The sequence below is a fragment of the Bubalus bubalis genome, chromosome 2 (assembly GCF_019923935.1).
Source record: "Bubalus bubalis isolate 160015118507 breed Murrah chromosome 2, NDDB_SH_1, whole genome shotgun sequence".
NCBI classification, from domain to species: Eukaryota; Metazoa; Chordata; class Mammalia; order Artiodactyla; family Bovidae; genus Bubalus; species Bubalus bubalis.
Window position 1 is genome coordinate 171,772,768 of NC_059158.1, and position 20,562 is coordinate 171,793,329.

At 46.2% G+C, this 20,562-nt stretch overlaps 1 protein-coding gene across 3 annotated transcripts in view; it reads left to right on the forward strand.

The window, feature by feature from the left end:
• COPS7B (COP9 signalosome subunit 7B) overlaps positions 1–20,090 on the forward strand; it is a 28,682-nt gene extending 8,592 nt beyond the window's left edge. For 2 of the 3 annotated variants that reach the window (XM_025278458.3, XM_006054696.4), the window contains exons 5-9: positions 2,378–2,453; positions 5,930–6,018; positions 7,949–8,151; positions 11,233–11,338; positions 18,347–20,090. In XM_025278458.3, coding sequence (XP_025134243.1) covers positions 2,378–2,453; positions 5,930–6,018; positions 7,949–8,151; positions 11,233–11,338; positions 18,347–18,505 — 633 coding nt within the window. In that variant the 3' untranslated portion in view covers positions 18,506–20,090. Of the gene's footprint in view, positions 1–2,377; positions 2,454–5,929; positions 6,019–6,048; positions 6,350–7,948; positions 8,152–11,232; positions 11,339–18,346 lie in introns of those variants that run through there. The other variant, XM_044937955.2, reaches the window with a different exon arrangement.
• The last annotated feature ends 472 nt before the right edge of the window (positions 20,091–20,562 follow it).

Consider the following 20,562-nt stretch of genomic DNA (forward strand, 5'->3'; position numbering starts at 1 on the left):
TGTAAGCTCTCTGAGGGTAAGGTCTGTTCTGCCCACTGTTGTTTTCTTAGAGCTTCTTATGTACCCTGACACACCATAGACTTTCAGTAAAAATTTAATTACCAGAGATAGAAAAGGAATCCTGTGAGGAAAATTTAAGAAAATTTGAGTTCTTCTTTTTTTTTTTTTAAGACTTAATTGTTTTAGATCAGTTTTAGATTTACAGCAAAGTTGAGAGGGAGGTGCAGAGAGTTCTAACATATCCCTTGCTCTCATGCATGCATGGCCTGCCCCATTACCAATGTCCTCCACCAGTGTGGAATGTCACTGATGCATGATCATCACCCAGAGACCAGAGTTTCTGTTAGAGTTCACACTTGGTGTTGTGCAGTCCATGGGTTCTGTGTGTGTGTGTGTGTGTGTGTGTGTGTGTGTGCTCAGTCGTGTCTGACTCTTTGAGACCCCATGGACTATAGCCCATCAGGCTTCTCTGTCCATGGGATTTCCCAGGCAAGAATACTGGAGTGGGTTGTCATGCCCTCCTCCAGGGGATCTTCCTGACCTAGGGATTGAACCCATGTCTCTTGTGTCCCCTCCATTGGCAGGTGGATTCTTTACCATGGCACCACCTGGGAAGCCATGGATTTAGAGAAGTGTTTGATGACAAGTATCCACCATTACAGTATCAGGGAGAGCGTTTCACTGCCCCCAAGATTCTCTTCCTCCCCTGTAATCCCTGACAACCATTGATGTTTTTACTTTTCCCAGAATGTCATATAGTTGGAAACATATATATGTAGCCTTTTCAGATTGGCTTCTTTCACTTAGTAATATTGCATTTAAATTTCCACCGTGTCTTTTTGTGGCTTGATAGGTCATCATCTTTCAAAAGAAGAGATGGCCAGGAGTAATTTGTTTCTTCAGGTTTGTGAAAAGCCTGAATGAATATAAACAAGTAGTTGTTTTTTATGGAAGTTTGGGTAAGAGGAGATGGATGCAAATTAAAGTCAGAAAGATGTTACTGATTTGGGCCAGTGGGAGAAATTTTGGAGTGTCTGTCCTAGAGAAAATAGTCTTTTATGGCTAGTTTTGAAATTGTCTGTCTGAAAAGTAGGGGCTAGATTTGATGGTCTCATCCACTTCTGATTCAGGACCTCAGGAGATTCTCGATAATCTGAGAAGGTAGGCCCAGGGTATTAGGATGCCAGAGTTCTCATTGGCATGCTCAGCAGAACACCTTTATCTTCCCACAGTTGATTTTTTTTCCATTTATGAGCTGGGAATAAGCTAGTTGCCTTCCAGTGGTCAGAAATTACAGATGTAGTTTTCGGAACCTTTTAAAGTTGAGTGGTATTATTATCGGTGTCCACAGAATGCCACTTGGTTTCTGTTTAGACTTTCCTGAGTTTGGTAAATTGGGAGAGTAACAGGTCATATTTGTGAGTAGGGAAAGCACACAGTTATGGTGACTGGCAGCAGAGCAGAGCAGAGCAGCTCTCAGCAGAGCAGGACCACTTGCCTTTTTTTTCCGCAGTTAGTATTAGCGAGGAGCTGCTGCTGCTGCTGCTAAGTCGCTTCAGTCATGTCTGACTCTGTGCGACCCCATAGACGGCAGCCCACTAGGCTCCCCTGTCCCTGGGATTCTCCAGGCAAGAACACTGGAGTGGGTTGCCATTTCCTTCTCCAATGCATGAAAGTGAAAAGTGAAAGGGAAGTCGCTCAGTCGTGTCCGACTCTTAGCGACCCCATGGATTGCAGCCTACCAGGCTCCTCCATCCATGGGATTTTCCAGGCAAGAGTACTGGAGTGGGGTGCCATTGCCTTCTCCAATTAGTGAGGAGCAGGTAATTTTAATGAACAGTTTTGTTTGGGGCTGACGGATAGCCTGGTTTCCTGTCCCAGCTGGGCTGTGCTGTCGAATCTTAGGCTTTGCTAATCTCTGGCATTCATAGTCCACTTGTAGGCCTTGAAACTTGGAGCCACCCCTGTACTTCTTTCAGTTTGGATTAAGGGTGAGTTACCCTGTACCCATCAAGCTGGGATGTTGACAAAGGTACTCCAGTCCTTGTTTCAATGGTGGGGAACGCTGAGAAAATTCCACTTGCTCCCAGTGCTTAATTGCTTTGTGTGCATGTATGCGCATCTATGTGACAAAAGTAGTTCCTTGGGCAAGCTGGGTAGAGTGTAAAGTGTGTATTCCTGAGAGAGAGAATTTAAATATGGGCCCTTAATAACCTTATTTATTTTTTCCCAAAGAATCAGAGTTGGAAGGGATCTCAGGGACCAAGCAATAACACAGTACAGAACTGAGGCCTGTGATCACCTGCCCTCTGCTCGAATGCTGCAGTGATGGGTAGACAGCTCACTCTGTGAACGGTTTCCTTTTTTCCCTCCTCAGCTTGCAGAAGGAGCCAATGCTGCTTACTTGCAGTTGCTGAATCTGTTTGCCTATGGAACATACCCCGATTATGTAGGTGAGTTGGTAACATCCTCCAGACTTCTCTCCACTATGTTACTCTGCCTGGATGTGTTGTCTTCCCGAGGCTCACTGAGGTCTGGGGTATAATGGGGTGGGCACTTACCTGGCTGTTGCTCATCTCACTGTGCTCTGTAGGTGACATCCCATGATGACCTTGGTTCCCTCCTTTTGTTTCCCAGTGGGTTAAAGGGGACTGTGTTTATGCTCATCCATAAATACAGCCCTTGTTTTTTTTCAGATGAGGTTCTTGAGGACTGGTATTGGTAGAGCACTTAGAGTGTTGTGAAATGTCAGAATACCATTTGGAAAGTCTTTAAGTGTTAAATATTATCTAAATACCATCACCATATTGAAGAAGGTTTGGAAAATAGGGAAAAAAGTCACTTGTAGTTGTACCACCCATAACCACTGTTCGTTTTATGGTCCTGGACTTTTTCCTCTCTTGTGCTTATGATTTCTGTAGGTGTAATTAGATTATGTATACAATTTTATATCTGGCTTTATTCACTTATTTCATAGGCATTTATCCATGTTTTACGCCTTTATCAGATCAGATCAGTCACTCAGTCGTGTCCGACTCTTTGCGACCCCATGAATCGCAGCACGCCAGGCTTCCCTGTCCATCACCAACTCCCGGAGTTCACTCAGACTCACGTCCATCGAGTCAGTGATGCCATCCAGCCATCTCATCCTCTGTCGTCCCCTTCTCCTCCTGCCCCTAATCCCTCCCAGCATCAATCAGAGTCTTTTCCAATGAGTCAGTTCTTCGCATGAGGTGGCCAAAGTACTGGAGTTTCAGCTTTAGCATCATTCCTTCCAAAGAAATCCCAGGGCTGATCTCCTTCAGAATGGACTGGTTGGATCTCCTTACAGTCCAAGGGACTCTCAAGAGCCTTCTCCAGCACCACAGTTCCAAAGCATCAATTCTTCGGGGCTCAGCCTTCTTCACAGTCCAATTCTCACATCCATACATGACCACAGGAAAAACCATAACCTTGACTAGATGGACCTTTCTTGGCAAAGTAATGTCTCTGCTTTTGAATATGCTATCTAGGTTGGTCATAACTTTCCTTCCAAGGAGTAAGCGTCTTTTAATTTCATGGCTGCAGTCACCATCTGCAGTGATTTTGGAGCCCAAAAAATTAAGTCTGCCACTGTTTCCACTCTTTCCCCATCTATTTCCCATGAAGTGGTGGGACCGGATGCCATGATCTTCGTTTTCTGAATGTTGAGCTTTAAGCCAACTTTTCACTCTCCACTTTCACTTTCATCAAGAGGCTTTTGAGTTCCTCTTCACTTTCTGCCATAAGGGTGGTGTCACCTGCATATCTGAGGTTATTGATATTTCTCCTGGCAATCTTGATTCCAGCTTCTGTTTCTTCCAGTCCAGCGTTTCTCATGATGTACTCTGCATATAAGTTAAATAAGCAGGGTGACAATATACAGCCTTGACGAACTCCTTTTCCTATTTGAAACCAGTCTGTTGTTCCATGTCCAGTTCTAACTGTTGCTTCCTGGCCTGCATACAGATTTCTCAAGAGGCAGGTCAGGAGGTCTGGTATTCCCATCTCTTTCAGAATTTTCCACAGTTTATTGTGATCCACACAGCAGAAATAGATGTTTTTCTGGAACTCTCTTGCTTTTTCCATGATCCAGTGGATGTTGGCAATTTGATCTCTGGTTCCTCTGCCTTTTCTAAAACCAGCTTGAACATCAGGAAGTTCACGGTTCACATATTGCTGAAGCCTGGCTTGGAGAATTTTGAGCATTACTTTACTATATGTCTTTATAGTCATTTTTAATATTCTATAATCTAATACTCCATAATCTACTTACCCAGTTCTCTTTTCTATATCATTTGAGTCATTGTAAGTTATTGTACAGCATCGTCATTGTAACTGTCAGGAATGAGGTACATGCATGTCCATACACTAACTCATATTCCACTCAAGCCGTTTTTGTCTGGCTTTCCTAGTTTATTTTAGTGGTATGACATAGACCTGGCAGTTTATTTCAGTGGTATGACTCAAGGTCTTCACTGTGGTAGCCCTGACTGCTCTTTCTCTCACTTTCTTTCTCCCTGGTCACTTCTACTTAACTCTGTGCTGCCATCACACTGGACAGTTTGCCACTTGCTAGGCTTTTCTGACCTTCACTTTGTTCCAGTGAGTGAATCCTTTGTTTCCGTCCTCACTAGAGAGCAGCATTTTACAGACTCTGGAACCAGGATTCTTGGCTTTTATACTCTGTCTCCCCTTCCACCAGTTGTGTGTCCTTTGGCAAATTAAGTGATCTTCTGTACCTCAGTCCCCTCATCTGTCAGAGGGGAGTAATAAAAAGGTCCACAATCCTTTATTTGCACTTCTTGGGCTGGATGTTTCATCATTTAGAATTTCAGGGATTCTAAAAAGGTTATATGATTTTAAAAAGTTGTATGATGCATATACTTTTTTATGTAACACTCTTGAGAGATGTGTGCAAAACCAGTAGTCAAACGCATTCAAGTTTTGCAGCAAAACAAATGACTGTTCACAACAAATGGGATTAAAAAGCCTAACTCGGTTTAGGTCAGGAATTGCCATCACGTGAATTTCAGCAGGGTGCTCAAGGGGAAAAAAAGGCAGTTTGGATTCACCAATTGGAATCTAGAATTATGAGTAAGGACCCGAAGACATTTGGAATCTGATTTGTGGGGTGGTTGTGAGGACTCCCTGGTTGTGTGTGTGTGCGTGTGGATCTGTGTGTGCACTTGCACTAAGTACAACTTGCCGTCTGTTGCCTTGGCTGCTGCCATCGCAGTTGTTTTCATTATTGCCATTGCTCACATTGTGCCCGTCCTTCCACAGTCATCTGAAGCTCCACCTTTTTTTCTTTTTCTCTCCTATCTCCGCAGTGTGATTGCACTCACTTGTGCGCTGTCTTTTTCCCTTTCTTCTTCTCACCGTCTTGTCGTTTTCTGGTAACTTGTACCTTTTTCCTGGTAGTTCTCTTGCATTTGTAGCTGTTGTAATGTCAGATGACAACTGAGGACAAGTCCAGGGCCATTGAGTTGCCCAACTCTGGGTGGTGGTTGGTGCTCCTGGAGTTGTGGAGTGCAGCAGCCCTGATAAGGCCCATCTTATTCCCCTTGAATCACTTAAGATAGTGCATTGCACATAACAGGTACTCTGGGAAGACATTGAAAATAGTATTTCATTAAGATAATTTTCATATCATTTTGTGCAGTCATGCCTGGCTTCTTAGGAGACCCAGCTTCTTAGGTGTAGAGATTCAGTTTTTTTCTTCTTTGGAAGCACATGGTCTTTGAGTGAAGACAGGAGGCGCTTATGGAACATTTGCCTCATGAGTAAGTGCCGAGTCATGACAGTGATTCAGTAGTAGGTTTGATGTGGGGAGTTTGTGTGCTTATTCCATGAAGAAATCCTGATTTTGTTTTGTGTCTTGATTTTTGTGGTGGGTGGGACTGAGCAGCCAACAAGGAGAGCCTGCCAGAACTGAGCACAGCTCAGCAGAACAAGCTGAAACACCTTACCATCGTGAGCTTGGCGTCAAGGATGAAGGTATGGCCCCAGCCCTTTCCTGTCTTCTTCCTCACCTCGAGGCAGGTGTCTCGTTGGCATCAGTGTGGAAACTCCCAGCTGCACACGGTAGAGTTGCATCATAAATGCATAAAATTTGCCTGGCAAAGGACAAAAGAGAATAAGATAGCAGTTAAAATAGTGTAGATAATTACTCACGATTCCATTTAGGAAAAGTATGCCCAGGAGTGATGTGAATCAGCAGGTCTCAGCTCTGGCATGCCGTGGCACCCCACGTGCTCAAGCATTTGCCATGCTTAAAGGAGACTCCTGTTTCAAGATGCAGATTTTTCAAACAGCAAGGCATCTCAAGGCAAGTTAACCACTTCAGCTGTTACTCAATACACAGTGAACTGTTCTGTGCTGGAGGAATAACCTGTATGTTGGACTTACTGAGAGGTCGATTTTTTAATAGGCTGCCTTCCTCTGGGGATTTTCAAGGTTGAATATACTAATTGGAATTTTTTGCCTTATATGCTAACTTCTGACCCTAACCTCCTGTAAAATACCACTCCACTGTATCTCTGAGTTCTTTGCCCCACTCAGTTTAGGTGACATGCAACCATCTGCTCATAGCCATTAACAAAGAAGATCCAGGTTCAGTCAATTTATAGTTGGTTTTTGGCTCTCTGCTCAATCCTAACCTAAATGTCTTAAGTTTTCATGAAGATGTGCCTTTGAAAAAGTTTGCTTTTTGCATTTTCCCTCTGTGATTGAGCCAGAAAGATGTATATTTGTTCTTGGATTGTTGTTTTCACTTATTAATATTATTTTATCTGGTCTAATCACAGATTTCTGATTCTCAGCTGGGCATTACAGGTGGGAGGCCTCATTTGTTAGGAAATGAGGACCTGAACTTTTTTTTTCCTTTTGTCCTGGTCATGGACTTCTCAAGTATAGCAAAGAGTAGTAGTGACTCTTTACCTCATTTTTGCAACCTCTCATTGTAAGCCCATGTACCAACTCTGGATTTCAGACCTTAAGTCGTAGAACACCCCTCAGGTAGGTTTGTCATATTCTCTGCATACATCTTCTCCTGTCTGTTTCTGCAGATTTGATTGCTCTGTTAATTTTCAAGCAAATAGTGATGTGTCAGAGGAATTGCAGAAAACTGGGTATTTAAATATCCATTTTCCTTGGAGTCATGCAGAATTTTGGTACAGCCCATTACAGGACTACTATTGGGGAGTTGACTTTGTTGGGTAAGAGACTAAGAAAGCAAATGTAAATTTCAGGATGACCCCTGAGCTGGCAGTACCCAGTGGCCACCTGTAGGTGGGTGTGTTAGCCTGTAAGTTTTTAAAATTTGTGCCCTGCTGGGCAAGCAGCCAGTTTGTCTCTCTGGTGTCTGAGATTGTTTGGAGTTTTTTGATGACCTAGCATGTTACACAAATTCTGCAAGCTTCCAGAAGGCAGCACAGTGCCAGATACTGAGTATTTCTCTCTTCTCAGCTGAAACGTGAGCAACGTCCACTAGGCAGAGGATGGAGGAGAATGCATTCCTAGATACTGTGGGTCTGGTTTGGATCCCACCGGTCTCACAGCTCTTTTATCCATCTCTTGTTGCCATGAGTGAAAGTCACTCAGTCGTGTCCAATTCTTTGTGACCCCATGGACTATACAGTCCATGGAATTCTCTAGACCAGAATTACTGGAGTGGGTAGCCTTTCCCCTCTTTAGGGGATCTTCCCAACCCAGGATTGGAACCCAGACCTCCTGCATTGCAGGCAGATTCTTTACTAGCTGAGCCACTGGAGAAGCCCAGATCTCACCGCACTGTAAATGTTAATAATTACCACTGGACCGCACTTCCCAAAGCCCTGAGGCAGACGTTGGCTATCTGGGTAATAACTTGAATTTTCTTGAATGTTTACCAGTGGTTTTGTAAGTATGATGCATACCTTCTCCACAGTGTATCCCTTACTCCGTGCTGCTGAAGGACCTGGAGATGCGGAACCTCCGGGAACTGGAGGACCTCATCATCGAGGCAGTCTACACTGACATCATCCAGGGCAAGCTGGACCAGCGAAACCAGCTGCTGGAAGTGGATTTCTGCATTGGCCGTGACATCCGAAAGAAAGATATCAATAATATTGTCAAGACCTTGCATGAATGGTGAGGCTCCAAGAAGGGGGCGCCCCCACCTTTGTTGTTGTTTAGTCGCTAGGTTGTGTCTGACTCTTTCGTGACCCCAAGGGCTGTAGCCTGCCAGGCTCCTCTGTCCATGGGATTTCCCAGGTGAGAATCCTAGAGTGGGTTGCCATTTCCTTCTCCGGGGGATTTTCCCGACCCAGGGCTCAAACCCACATCTCCTGCACTGCAGGCGGATTCTTGACCACTGAGCCACCAGGGAAGCCAACTGCCCACTGCCGCCCGCCTTTAGGAAGGGGATATGTAGCCTGGCCTTTGGGCTTCTGTTTGGGGAAATGTGGTCTTCAGGTATCAGCGGGGGCTGCCTGGGTGCTGGGACCTTGGGATAGCAAGCAGGGTGTGAGCTGCATTTGTGACCATATCTGTGTGACAGCAAGAATCACTTCAGGCTGCCTAATGTCATAGTTGTAAAATTGTTCTTGTCCTGTGCAACTGGGGGCTATTTAGCAGTAGGCTGTGAAATGCCCAGGGTTGGTAGGTAGAGTCTTTTAAGCCTGACACTGATCCTATTGCTTCACAGACTCACCCTCAGCCTTCAACCAAGCTGGGGAATTTGTGTCAGTAAGATTTTGTGGCTAAGAGAACCATATTCAGTATCAGTAACATTGGGCTGCTGCTGCTGCTAAGTTGCTAAAATTGTGTCCGACTCTGTGCAACCCCATAGACGGCAGCCCACCAGGCTCCCCTGTCCCTGGGATTTTCTAGGCAAGAACACTGGAGTGGGTTGCCATTGCCTTCTCCAATTCATGAAAGTGAAAAGTGAAATGAAGTCGCTCAGTCGTGTCCGACTCAGCCACCCCATGGATTGCAGCCTACCAGGCTCCTCCGTCCATGGGATTTTCCAGGCAAGAGTGCTGGAGTGGGGTGCCATTGTTGTAAAACCCCATGAGGGATATTGAAGACAAGGAATGGGTTATTCTAAATTGGGACATAGACTCAGGTATAGAATATTTGATAACTGTATTCTGGTATATAAAAAGGAGTGGGACATTTGCACATACGCTATTTTAATGGAATTGGATGCTTGTGAAAGCTGTTGCACATTCTACAAGAATTTGTTATAGTTATTAAAAACCGAGTTGTGAAGGAGGGCCAGGATGAGAGTATAGTTGGAGGTGAGAAGAGTACAGTTGCAGGTGGGCTCATGTCATGTTTGAGATCATGAAACAGGGCAGGTAGGCTTTGGGCAAGGGGTGGGGGTGGGGGTGAAAACTGTCTTTAAACAGACTGACTCTCCGGCTTAGCCGCAAGAGGTGTATATCGGGGAGGTACAGCCCAGCTTTGACCTTGTAGAGGCTTCCCTCGCTGCAGCTCCTGTCAGACCCCCAGGCTGTTGCTGCCCATACTTCACCCCAGGTTCTGTCCTAGGTGTGACTCCATACATTTTCCCTTTACAACATGTGACACATACAGGAGCTTTCAAAAGATTGTAAAACTGTTAAGTCAGAATAGATGGGAAAGAAACTTATAAAATACCCCTAACATGAACATGGTCTGGAAGAGAAGCTTTCGGTATCTAGTCCTGCTGAAGTTGGCTGTCTGTTTCTGTCTTTGAGATGACTGACACAGTTTTCACCTCCAACATCTGGCGTCCACGTATTTGCACTCAGGGCTCTCCTAGCTCCCATCCCAGGGTGTCTACGAATTCTTACCTCTTGTTTTTAGGCATTGGAATCAGATTTGAAACAAAGCTGGTATGTAGAGTGGTTCCACAGGTATGGCAGAATGTTCACAACTGCTGACTCTGAAATGGAGGGGAGGTGGGTATTTACTGTACTACAGCTTCAACTGTTCTTTATTTTTAAGGCTTAAAATGTATTTTAATAAGTTCAGGTTGCATTATTTCATTTCTAAGAAAAACTTCAAAGGTATTAGGGACAAATCAAACATGGTACACCAATAAAAAATGCACAGCATAACTCCCTAAGATAGGCAAAGCTAAGAGCTACCGTCTGACATTCAGCATACAGCAGCCCTGTTCTCAAGATTGTACTAGGCCTATCAAGAAAAGCTGTGAATGGCAACATCACAGACACAAAAGGGTCATTTCTGGGTTGTCCTTATCCAAGAAAAAGATGGAGGCAAGTTTAACACAAGATTTTTTAAAGATACACTAAATGAAAATCTCTAAGAGAAAATGTCTTCCTTGGGACATGAAAGGGTAATATATGGGACATAACAGAACCGTATGTATGTTGTCTGTGACCTCTGTGGACATGTGCCTGAATTCCCACCTGGGAGTGATTGGAACAGTGGGGCCAAGGTCACTGGGGGATGTTTGGTTTTTGTGGTATATGTGGCAGGATCTCTGGGGTGAGATAGTGTACTAAGTCGTGTCCGGCTCTTGCGACCCCATGGACTGTAGCCTGCCAGGCTCCTCTGTCTATGGGATTCTCCAGGCAAGAATACTCGAGTGGGTTGCCATTTCCTTCTCCCAACTGCTTTTTTTTACATTTTAAAATTTTCAAAATAAAAAGTGTGGAAAATGAAATAATGAGGAGGTGGGTGGCAACCAGGAAGTAACACACTTCTAAGAAAAAGGGCAATCTTCAAAATAGAATGCTTTTAGAAAATAATTTTTTCTGATGAGAAAACTGATCAATCATTGCCACCTGTGCAGTCTCTCCTAATTCCTTTAATTGCATGGTCTGTGCCACTTTCCCGTGGGACACAGAGGTTGGAAATTGAAGCTGTATTCTAAGAAACCACGCCAGGGACTTCCTTGGTGGTCCTGTGGTTAAGACTCCGTGTTCCCACTGCTGGGGGCGCGGGTTTGATCCCTGGTTGGGGAACTGAGATCTTGTATTCTGCATGCCGTGGTCAAAAATAAACTCTTAGGAAACCGCTCCATATCCTCTGTGTTTGTTTTTATATGCCTTGTCTTATGTATTTAGTAACAACCTGTCCTATGGCAGGATTGAAGGGGTATGAGCCCCTGCAGACGGAATGTTCCAGCAAGCATCTATGGAGTTGGGGAGGGAGATTTGGGAGACTGGTGGACTCCCAGGCTTCTCTGCAGCTCAGGGTTGGTTCTCTCCTGTGTAGGTGTGATGGCTGCGAGGCAGTCCTGCTGGGCATCGAGCAGCAAGTTCTGAGAGCCAACCAGTACAAGGAGAACCACAGCCGAACTCAGCAGCAAGTAGAGGCCGAGGTAAGGCAGGGGGTGTCTGTCCCCACTCCCAGGTATCCCTGTTCCTTGTCTCGTGAATCTTGGCGTAGATGAAGTGCTCACGAGCGGGCCCTGGGCAAGGTGCTCAGGTAGAGGACAGTGTGACCCATCCCTGGGCTTGGTGCTCTCCGTCTCCTTTCTGATTCCCGGTCGCCAGAGGGTGAGTGGGCTTGGAGACCAGCATGTTGTAATTGCTCAGCTCACACACACTTTGCAGCTGCAGAGCACAAGAAACGAGTCTGGGGATGGCCTTCAGGGTGGATGGAAGGTTGATGGTTACTAGGCTGGGTGGATGGGGGGGTGAGGCTGGGCGGAGGCACCTGGCATCCAGGCCTAATGCTGCTCTGCTCCTCGGCTGTGTGGTGGGTACACCGTGTTCGTTTTATTCTTCTCTAATCTGTGCGTGTTTGTCATAACCTTTGAAAATGCATCATATGTTTTATCCTGAACAAGGAAGAAAGGGAAAAAATTCGATGGATGAAACACAAGTGAAGGTAAAAGTGTGTGATTGTGGTATTAGACACCTGGTTATTCAGAACACCTTTAGCCTCTGGGGAGATGCAGGCTCCAGCCCTGGAGTGAATGGGCGTTTGTGAGACTGTAGCCTGGACACCCGTGGGAGTCATCTCCCAATTTGTTTGGAGCCCTGAAGATCAGAATTTTAGCACTGAAAGTTCTGTTCTGGTATGATGGAGCTTGAGGCATTAATGATATTTAATGAATTTTAAAAGTCAGGTGTCCTTGAGTATGGCAGACTAGAACCCAGAGTTAGAGGTAAGGAACATAAGAAATAGGTAGTCATGCCTTTCATAGGGGGATTTGTGAAATTTGAAGACTTCCCCTACTCTGTTGTATGTATTTCTTAAAAATAAAACCTGTGTCTTATTTAAATTAAAACCTGATCTTTGTAAGATCAGCTCTTTGCCCCGTGCCTTACGCATAATAAGTGCTCAAATGATTGTTGTATATTTCAGGCACACCCTGTTTCAGTGAACTGCTGAAGTCTGCTTTTCACAAACCAGAGAGAATTTATTTTATGTGCACAAACACCCATGTATACTACACAGGCACACCTACTTTGGGAATGTTCCACCTGTTGTAAATTTTTAACCCTACTTCTTGCAGGAGAAGTGTGATCTATATTTAATTTAGCATTAATCAAAGACAGATACAATTAGGAAAGTAAGCCTGCTGCTTCTCTAGTGAGCTCTCTGATCCCCTGTTGAAGATTGTAGTTTCTTCTTTGACCTGGGATTGATGTCTGAGCGAAGTAGGAAAGGCTAGCCTCTCTCCTTTTCACTGACCTCTCTCTCCTCTTCACTGACTCTTCCCTGTAAATCAGACCCCGGAAGTAGGAGATTTAGAGGCAGAACGCTCACTTGACTTGGGATCACCTGAAACACTCTTTAACCTGGTTGGTCGCCCAGGAGGAGCCTGATAGCTGCCGGCTGCCCCAGTGTGGTTGGAGTGAAGTGAAGTGAAAGTCACTGAATCGTGTCCGACTCTTTGTGACCCTGTGATACAGGCCATGGAATTCTCCAGGCCAGAATACTGGAGTGGATAGCCTTTCCCTTCTCCAGGGGATCTTCCCAACCCAGGGATTGAATCCAGGTCTCCTGCATTGCAGGCGATTCTTTGTTGGTTTTTTTTAAATATAAATTTATTTATTCTAATTGGAGGTCAATTACTTTACAATATTGTATTGGTTTTGCCATACATCAACATGAATCCGCCACAGGTATACACGTGTTTCCCATCCTGAACTCCCCTCCCTCCTTGCAGGCGATTCTTTACCAGCTGAGCCACAAGGGAAGCCCAAGAATACTGGAGTGGGTAGCCTATCCCTTCTCCAGCAGATCTTCCCAACTCAAGAATCGAACCAGGGTGATTGGACTGCTGCTAATTGTGTGTCAGGTGGTGGGCTTGATTGTGGTGGTTTGCCAAAATGAATGATAACTAGTTGTAGAACTTTGAATGGCTCCAGTTTATTTCCATAATAAATGGCATCTCATGAAAGAAGGCACTGATTGCCTAATGTGGAAGCCCGACCAGTTCTTAGACAACAGTGTGGACTCCTTAAAGTACGGTTATTAAACGAGAGAGCCAGCACGTGTGGACTTGGCTGTCAGCAGTCCGCTACTGGAAACACAGCTGCTCCAGCTGGCAGGGCCTGATGCTGCCACCAGGTGGCAGTAAGGGCTTGCTTAAGTGCAAGAGAAAGAAATTTGAGCCAACTAGAGGACTCTTGGGAGAAGGAAATGGCAACCCACTTGCCTGGATTCTTGCCTGGAGAATTCCAGGGACAGAGGAGCCTAGTGGGCTGCCGTCTATGGGGTCGCACAGAGTCGGACACGACTGAAGTGACTTAACAGTAGCAGCAGAGGACTCTTGCCTGGAAAATCCCATGGACGGAGGAGCCTGGTGGGCTGCAGTCCATGGGGTCGCTAAGAGTTGGACACGACTGAGCGACTTCCCTTTCACCTTTCACGCTTTGGAGAAGGAAAAGGCAATCCATTCCAGTGTTCTTGCCTGGAGAATCCCAGGGACAGCAGAGCCTGGTGGGCTGCCGTCTATGGGGTCGCACAGAGTCGGACACAATTTTAGCAACTTAGCAGCAGCAGCAGCAGAGGACAGGGAAGCCTGGTGTGCTGCAGTCCATGGGGTCACAAAGAATTAGACACAACTTAGCAATTGAACAGCGACAACAATAACCAAGGTCACCTCCACTACCAATTAAGGCAGCCTTCTAATTTGGTCTTTCCTGGTGGCTCAGACAGTGAAGAATCTGCTTGTAATGCAGGAGACCTGGGTTTGATCCCTGGGCCGAGAGGATACCGTGGAAAAGGGCATGGAAGCCCTCTCTAGTATTCTTGCTTGGGAAATATCCTATGGACAGAGGAGCCTGGCGGGCCACAGTCCATGGGGTCGCAAAGAGTTGGACATGACGGAGCAACTAACACTTTCACTTTTCACTAATTTGATACTCTTCTAGGAAATGTAGAGCAGACAACTCTGAAAAGAGTGGGAGCGTGATCAAAGCCCAGAGCCTTGTCAGTTTTTCTAAATGCATGACCTGGCTGCTACATGTAGCTCACTAAGTATTTGTTGACTTGAAAACAGATCTACCACCAAGTTGTAATTTTGTTCTATTCTGCTTGTATTTATGCTTCTGTTACTCTTAACTTTTTTAGTCATCTTCTCAGCTAAGTTGATCTTTATTTATTTTTAAGTTAGATTGGTGTTCTCAGAGGGGAAAACTTCCATGTTTTTTTTCCCCTCAAATCTTATAACAGCAAACTTCTGGTGGCTGTTAGCTTTAAGAGCTTTCCCTCTTAGTGAAGTCAGCCCCATGCAAACTGCCTAAGAATATTCTCTCGTTTTAGTCTTTCACAGAAATAACACAAACTAATTAGTCACAATGCCAGCATACCTGCAGGAGATAAAGCAGTGATGTCACGAACTGTTTGTCATCTCCGAGCAAATGCTCTGGAGGGAGGTATTGGTCACCTCCACAAAGTACCTCATCACTTATACTTGATTTTGGAATGTATTCTTCATATTTGAATGTGCTTATAAGTCTGATGTTCTGTGGAACGTCAATATATAGCTCCTGCTGCGTTTACAAGATAAGCCATTTTCCAGTCAGGTAGGTAATACAGCATAACTGGACAAAGTACACTCTTTTCTTTCAATATGGAAAATCCTCCAGAAGCTGAGTTAGTGACAGACCTTGAGCACGTTGGCTGTTAGTGTGTGCTTCCCGTGCCTCCTGAGAGGCTTCTTGCTGTCTCCCTGGTCTCCTTTTTCTGTGTGGCCCTTTCCCCACTATGAGCTCTACTCATATTGTCTGCCTTTGCTCGGCCCCACAGCTCAAAGGTGTTTTCCTGCCCTGGAGCTGTCTCGATTCCCCTTTCACCTGAGTATCTAAAGTCTCTAGTAGAATTAGGCTGTGATTGTGTCAGCAGGTGCAGTCCCATGTGAGAATTCCTGGCGCTCATAATCTGAGGGACCTGACAAACTCTAGGTCATCTGGGGTAATGGGATGGTTCTGGCCTGCAAGCCAGACTGCTCAAGGAAGAAAATTAGAAGGCAGCACGACATTGAGGCCAAAGAGGACCAGCCTGCAGGATATCAATCATTGTTTCAAGAGTGGCTCTGTGAAGGCAGAGTTAGACTTCTCAGGATTATTCCATGGAGCTGAGACAGGCTTAATTGACGGACCTGCCTGAGTGGCCAGTCTTGGGTTCTAAAAGGAGGTGTCTATGGTTAGACCTGGGGAGTTATTACAGAAAGCTGGTTGACTCTCCCCTTCAACTCTGAGAGTCTGTAACTGGCTCAGCAGTCTCCTTTGTAAGTTCCGTGTGTTTTAAATGCCAACAGTCAAACTGATTGAGCATGGTATATGCATAACGACCCACTGTGAACCATGTCATGACCCCACCCCCACCCCCACCCCATCCAACTGAGGCCTTGTGAGGATAAAGGGCCTCGTTTCTTCAGGAAGTCCTCTTTTCACCTAGGTTTGTTTACCCGACTGTGGAGGGCTCAGCTTTGTCAGCGTGTAGTCTCACTGTAGGAAGCTAGATGTGAACCCCTGAAACAGAGGAGACATAGCACGTAGGAGGCCGCCATCTGACAGTGAGCGGCGCTGCCAGGCAGTGTGATTGAGGGGAGACAGCCTGGGCGAGTGGTCAGGGTGGGTTTGTGGAAGAGGTGGGGTTGGAGGGGGCTAGTGAAGGAGGGGGCTTGCCCAGGCTGGAATGACAGGGTGTGCAGGACAGGTAGCCAGGTAGAGGGAAATGACTGCTCCCGTGTGTGCGGCTGGGGACTTGCTGTGGCTCGAATGGGGGGCATGTGTTGCGAAGGGAAGGATGGTACAAGGTCTTGAGTGGCATGTCAGAAATGGAGAACAAGCCAGATTTGTCCTTGAGGTAGGTCTCATTTCTTCATGTGGCATGCCAGTGTCACTGAGCACCCAAAATATCAGCTTATTGGGAGATAGTTTCTATAAGAAACTGAAGTGGTATTAAATAGGCACTTGGAGTGTTGTTTTATAAAGCAGTGATAACTGAGAAGTCACATTTCTTAATCTCTCCTCCATGGCCATCAAATACTCCTTGAAGTGAGAGAAAGAGTGGCAGGCTGTCCACTTGCTTCACATTCTTCGCTCACTACCTCACCAGGTAACTCTCCTGAACAGGAGATAACAGAGCAGCAGTGAGCCCGGGAAGGTGGGATGCCTGGGGTCCTGAGATGGCATGTCTGGGCCTGGCCGACACCGGATGCACCCAGCCTTGGATTCGGTGGCCCTCCGTGTCCACTGTCCCCGTCCACAGTCCTCTGTTGATGCTCCTCTTAGCAATGCCATTGAGATGACTGAGGGGACAGCAGTGTTGAGGCGTGGCTGTTCCTACATCTCAGAACAACAAAAAACAAAATGACCTGCAGTCTAGTCCAGGCCCATTCTGCACATGACAGCTCTCCTCCAGGAAGCTAATTTTTATGTTGCTTTCCTTTCTGCATTTGGACTGTCTCTTACTCAAGCTCCTGATACTCTGCCTGTTGAGAAGTGTTGACAGTAATAGCTCCCTTCTTGTTCTATAAGAAACCAGGGCTTCTTCCCAGAGAACACAGAAGCCACCAAACAGGGGAAGCTGCTTACTCTCTTACCAACAAGCATACACCTTTCTCTGCACCAGCCTTCTTCTCTTTCTTCCTTCTAATGATTGGGGGGAAAAGTTGATATTTCCTCTTCTGTTTTTCTTCCCTTTATTATTATTCTCAGCTAGCTGAAGGGCAAAGGTGTGAATGATCCTTTAGAACTGGCGTTGGGAAATGTGTATGATATGGGCATAGGAGCACATAGTTTGTAGGACAAGTTGGTACAGTCATGTTTCAGAAGGCAGTATAGCAGTAGTTACTAAAGTAAAATGTGTAAACCCTTTGATCTGGAAAGCTCCACAGGTGTTCACAAAGGTATGCAAAGGCTGTTCATTGAAGCACCATATGTAAGTGGAAAGCAAGCTAGGAACTAATTAAGAAATGGTAGAACATTCATTGGAGAAGGAAATGGCAACCCACTCCAGTGTTCTTGCCTGGAGAATCCCAGGGACAGGGGAGCCTGGTGGGCTGCTGTCTACGGGGTCGCACAGAGTTGGACACGACCGAAGCAACTTAGCAGAACATTCATAGAACAGTACATCCATGTTACTGTATAGGATATGTTCAGGAGGAGGTGCTTAAATATCCGTTAAGAAAGGTCTGAAAACAGTACTGTGATTTCATTTTTCTTTGACTACATTTTTTGTCATTGGTCATTTAGTTGGCTGAAGTTTACCTTCTAGTTGCTTATTCAAGAAAGAAAATATTAGTTGCTCAGTCGTGTTCTTTGTGACCCCACGGAATGCAGCACACCAGGCTGCTGTGTCCATGGAATTCTCCAGGCAAGAATACTGGAGTGGGTTGCCATTCCCTTCTCCAGGGGATCTTCCCAACCCAGGAATTGAACCCAGGTCTCCTGCATTGCAGGCTGATTCTTTACCATCAGAGCCACCAGGAAAGCCGAAATAAAGGCTCATGCAATTGTATTCCAAAGTTCTTGTGAAAGTAGTCTGCGGTTTCATACCTGAACAGCAGTCAGCTGAGTAAAGCATCTCGTGTCACCCTTTCTTTTTCTGTGGCCATTTTAGTTAGTGCTTTCTTTCACCTGCTCTGTTGTACCTTTTTGCCAAATGGTCCACTACCACTTGGCTTGTTTCCCGTTTTCAACCAAGAAAGCATCATTCATTCCGCTTTTCTGCTCGACTCACTTCCACATATCTTCTCTGAGTAGCCCCTGCTCATTCTCCCCTTGCGTGGGTTTCTGAAGATAATCTCAGGTCTTGCAGAGGGCTCTGGTTTCTTCGCTGAGTGGCCCCCGTTGTTGCAGGAGCAACTTGTGAGTTTCTGGCACGTACGGGCTGAGCACGCCAATTCTCTGTCTCCCTCCAGGTTACCAACATTAAGAAGACCCTCAAAGCTACTGCGTCCTCCTCGGCTCAGGAGATGGAACAGCAGTTGGCGGAACGAGAGTGTCCCCCTCACGCCGAGCAGAGGCAGCCCACTAAGAAGATGTCCAAAGTGAAAGGTCTGGTCTCCAGCCGCCACTAGGGCAGGCTGGGGCAGCTGGCACTCACCAGGCCTGGGTCAGGTGGGGAGGGGACACCGAGGGCCTGCTTCCTCCCCTCTCCACCTTCTGTGAGTTCCAGACCTGCCCGTCCCCTCACCAGCGCCTCCCCCCTCGTTGGTACTGTTCCAGAAGAACCGTTAAGTCCCTCCCCACCAACCCACCGCCCCTGTCCCCAGTTGCTCCCTTCAGACTCAGGGGCTCCACGGATGCCATCCCAACAGGGCCGACACTGCCCAGCTTCCCTCCAGGAGGTTCTCTTCTCTGTCTAAGGGCTTGTCTCCCAGTTTTCCTTTTGCTTCGTGTCATTTTGTCAGGCTGTTCATAAGCCGGAAGCAGCTTTAACCGGCCCACAGGGATGGGTGCTCTCTGAGTGAGGGGGGTGCCTGCCTTCTCCAGCCCCTTGTACACAGTACCCACAGAGGTGTGGGCGCTCTCTAGTAGCCAGGTATCAAAATGCTTCTTTTTCCCTCTCCTGCCTTACCCCTTGTTGGCAGCTCCATTCAGGCCATGGAGGGATGCCGACGCTGGGCTGTGTTTACTAAACCTGCGGGTTTTCAGCCTCTTAATGCCCAGCTCCAATCTCTAATTAGCTGGGAGCACTGGGCTGTCTTTACCCCTGGTATCTGAGCACCAGTGCTGGGTTACCATGGGTCTGCTGGGTGGCAGAAGTCTCTTCTGGCTTGGTGTTCTCTGCTGGCTTCGCTCCCTGCTGCCTTTTGACTACTCAGACTGGCCTTTGGTGTGAAGGCCCCGGCTGCCCACGGAGGCTGTCTGCCAACATTCGCTCTCCCGAGGTCTTTAATTCCTCCCGGCTGCATCCGTGGTGGGGATGGTGTGTCGTGGCCCCTCTGGTGAAGGATTTGTTGCTGCTTCTGTTTCTTTCTTCCCGCCCTCCCTGGCTGGTGACCCAGAGCCCTCTGATGATGGCATTCTCCTGGCAAGAGAAAAGGACTTGACTAGTAGCCTTTCTGAACTTGAACAGTTTCAGGTTATATTTTAATTTTTTTTTTTTTTTGTACAGGTTCTGATTCTAATACATTTCAACATGCCTTTTTTCCCCCTCGTGTCAATATTTGTTATAGACTAATCGCCGGGGATTTTCACCTGGTTGGAGGGTGGTGTGTGTGTATGTGTGCGTGTGGTGGTGTTTGTTGGCTTTTTTTTTAAGGGGAGGTGGAGGTCCTGGGCTAATATTAAAGAGAGAAAAAGCACATTTTAGAACAAAAAATAAACGTAGATTTAATGTATGTGACTGTAAAATGTGGGGTTGCATAGCTGGTGGATCTCGAGGGGCTGGAATTAGGGGGTTCAGGGAACAGGTGATACTGTGTCAGTGCCATGGTAAAAAACAGATTTCTCCTTTTTCCAAAATGTCCAGCAGCTGCCTACCATTGACTGAATGTTAACAAAGTGTTCTTGTTTCCTTTCTTATAATCCATGTCCCCATATTACATGCTCAGCTGGAGGGTTTAATTCCCAAAGTATGTTTCATGAAACCCTTTGGTAGATGCTCTGTGGAAAGGAGGTTCTGTTGTTAAATAAATCTGGCACATCCTGCATCCCATATCCTCACTGGAAGTTCATTGTTAAGAGAAGGCCTGGGGGAGGAAGTCGGTTCCCACACTCATCTCAGCATCCAGTCCTTTTTGGTAATTTTTAGTGGAACACATTTTGGGGATATTTTTGGAAATATAGTATTTCTCAAAAACACCTCCCAGCCTTACAGGTTTTTCCACCTATTCCTTCTAGATCCAAAACAGTCACTTGCTCTTGCAAGTGGTCATCGATCCTTATGTTTCCTGCCAGGGAGCAGGTTAGGAAACGTGACTCATCTGTAAGAAGTGTGCACCCGCTTGTTGTTTGACTGTCCCAGGCCCTCAGGGGCTCGAGGTTCACCTTCTCCATGGGTCTGCTGTTCTTACAAATAGTAGTGACAGTCATAAGGACAACACTCACAAGGTGCTCTACAGAATGGCTTCATCTACAATAAGTCATCGAATCCCTCCCACTAAACAGTCTCCTGAGATTGGTAAGGTAA